This window comes from Nanorana parkeri, unplaced genomic scaffold, assembly GCF_000935625.1.
Source record: "Nanorana parkeri isolate BGI_ZX_2015 unplaced genomic scaffold, ASM93562v1 scaffold3616, whole genome shotgun sequence".
In the NCBI taxonomy this organism is placed as follows: Eukaryota; Metazoa; Chordata; class Amphibia; order Anura; family Dicroglossidae; genus Nanorana; species Nanorana parkeri.
This window is the reverse complement of record NW_017309884.1, coordinates 4,214-6,816: the sequence shown is the minus strand read 5'-3', so window position 1 is coordinate 6,816 and position 2,603 is coordinate 4,214. Positions and strand designations below refer to the sequence as shown.

Sequence of the window (2,603 nt, the reverse complement as noted above, 5' to 3'; positions counted from 1 at the left end):
GGGGGGGGATATATTGTCTTCTTTTGTATGAGGGTGGCATTGATGGAAGACAAAGCATCCCCTGCTCACGGCATTCTGCCACACAAAGGGCCCCGGAGATGAAAAGCTTCAGGCAGCTTCTGGGCAGAGATGAGTCACGTCTCCGGGCCTTTGTGTGTGCGTTATCTGTGTGTAAAACACAAGGCGACAGTCATCATCGCCGGGGCCCGACGTTGTGTTCCCTCGTCCTGAATGTTTTATGTGCCGATATGAAATAACAGACACTGCGTGAGGCCGTCACAAACAAAACGGAAAACTCTTAGCTGGATGGAGAGATCCGTTACCAAAAGCCGGTCCCTCCAGGAGGAGGAAGGCGAGGCGATGACATGGCCGAACTCTTGACAACCGCCGGGATTAACTCGGGTGACAATGAGGGCAGTGTTAATTTTAGAAACGTTTCGGAACAATGAGCATACTCCAATGTGGCACACAGGGATCATTGACTGGTGGATATCAGAGGTCACCGCACATGTCAAGAATTTTTATAAGGATCGTGAAACCCTAGTGAGGCCACCAATGTCCTCTTCTGATAGACACCATTAAAGGGGTTCAGCCACATAAGTGTTTCGGAGCTCACGGTGGAAGTTGTAAAACTACCAACAGCAAGATGTTAGGAGGCCGGAGAGCCACAACTGGTAGCCACCATTATCCAAAATTCCATCGCATTTCCTATAGCGAATATCAACTTTCTAATGGTGGCCATCTTACTAAATATGGAGGCCTCAAGTGCAGGCCGAAAATGCCCAGAAGGCCGCACAATAGCCTAGTTTTTGTACTTTTGATATTATTTATTCTTAGGACTAGCAATAGTGTGCCCATTCCAGAATAAGAATGGTTGGGGACGCTATAGATAGTTCAAGTTTACTTTTGTGACACCAATGGTGCCGTCAGAGGACTGATCTGGCACCAGCTTTAAAAAGTTGAGGTCATCTGTAGATATTTAAGTGCATTGGAGACTCAACTCTTGATCTACATCTACTATATAGGTCAGACGTGCATGGACACCTCAACCTCACACTTGTATCAGCTTGCTGGACGCCCCATTTCAAAACTATGGGCATTTATATAGAGGCGGCCCTCATTTGCAGCTAAAACAGCCACCAATCTTGTGGGTAGGCATTCCACAAGATTTTGGAGGGTAGCTCTGGGAATTTGTGTCTATGCAGCCAAAAGAGAATTTGTGAAGCCAGGTGCTGATGATGGACAAGAAGACCTGGCTCACAATTTGGATTCTAATTCATCCCAAAGGTGTTCAGTAGGGTTGAGGTCAGGGTTCTGTGAAGGACACTCAAGTTCCTCCACCCCAGACTACTCACACCATGTCTTTATGGAGCTGGCTTTGTACACAGGGGACAGTCATGGTGGAACAGAAAAGGGCCTTCACCAAACTGGTGAACACCGTGTCTTTATGGAGCTGGCTTTGTAAAAAGGAGACAGTGATGGTGGAACAGAAATGGGTCTTCACCAAGTTGCCACAAGGCTGGAAGCACATAATTGTCTAAAATGTCTTTGTATGTTGTAGCATTAACAAGACCCTTCACTGGAGACGGCTGAACTCAATTAAAAGGGGTGTCCACATACGTTTGGTCATAATGTGTACATTTAAAGCAGTGGTTCTCAACCTGTGTAACCTCAGGACCCACATTTCTCCTCGGTCATTAAGTCGTGACCCAAGTTGCACTGCAATGGATCGAATGGCATTGGGGTACCGCACGTTCCGACGCGGGCAATAGAACTGTGGATGGGAGATGCGTTTGGGGAGCCATTCAAATGAATGTCAATGCAATGCACCTCTCACACCAGAACGTGCGGTAGGTCCGTTTGCGTGGTACAGCGCATTAATCGCATGAGACTGTGCGATTAACGCACTGTACTGGTGTGAACGGGCCCTCAAAAACACTGACAGACACACACAACCACAGACACAATCTCACACTCTCATACGCACTACAAAAAATCCTCCCAGTCTGCTTATTTTACGAGAACTGGAGTGGATCCTCAGACTGGGGTCTAGTGTGGGCTGCTGTGCTGTGACGGAGCTCCAGCCATGTGTTCATCCACTTCTACAGCTCCGTTTGCACACCCTGTAGAGGTGCCGGGAGCCTGAATGTTACATCACTCCGGTCCAGGCACCTCCACAGGACACGAGGGAGCTGTAAGCAATGCAGGTATGGATGGAGCTCCCTCGCAGCCATAGCTCCACCTCACCCCACCTCAAGCTGACACTCGGCGCCGGGCAGCATATTTTGAATGGCTGCTTGGTGCGAGGACTGACAGTGCTGCGCTATGGGGGAGGATGAGGAGCCTCTCACCTAGAAAAGTGGAAGGCACGCAGCGACCCATTAAACACGAGGTCGCAACCCACCAGTTAAAGGAGAACTATGGGGTTAAGGCTTTTCCCCATAGTTCTCCTAGAGCAGTGGTGGCGAACCTTGGCACTCCAGCTGTGCCAAAACTACAAATCCCAACATGCACCTGCCTCTGGGAGTTATGTCTGTGGCTGTCAGAGCCTTGCAATGCCTCATGGGACTTGTAGTTCCAAAACAGCTGGAGTGCCAAGGTTC

General features: G+C 49.1%; 1 protein-coding gene across 1 annotated transcript in view; it reads right to left on the bottom strand.

Annotated features, from left to right (window-relative positions):
- The window catches only part of RHPN1 (rhophilin Rho GTPase binding protein 1), a gene marked incomplete at both ends in the record, with an annotated part of 23,376 nt that extends 22,894 nt beyond the window's left edge, over positions 1-482 (bottom strand). Inside the window, one exon of the mRNA XM_018575186.1 lies at positions 324-482. Coding sequence (XP_018430688.1) covers positions 324-482 — 159 coding nt within the window. The remainder of the gene's footprint in view (positions 1-323) is intronic.
- Between the last annotated feature and the right edge of the window lie 2,121 nt (positions 483-2,603).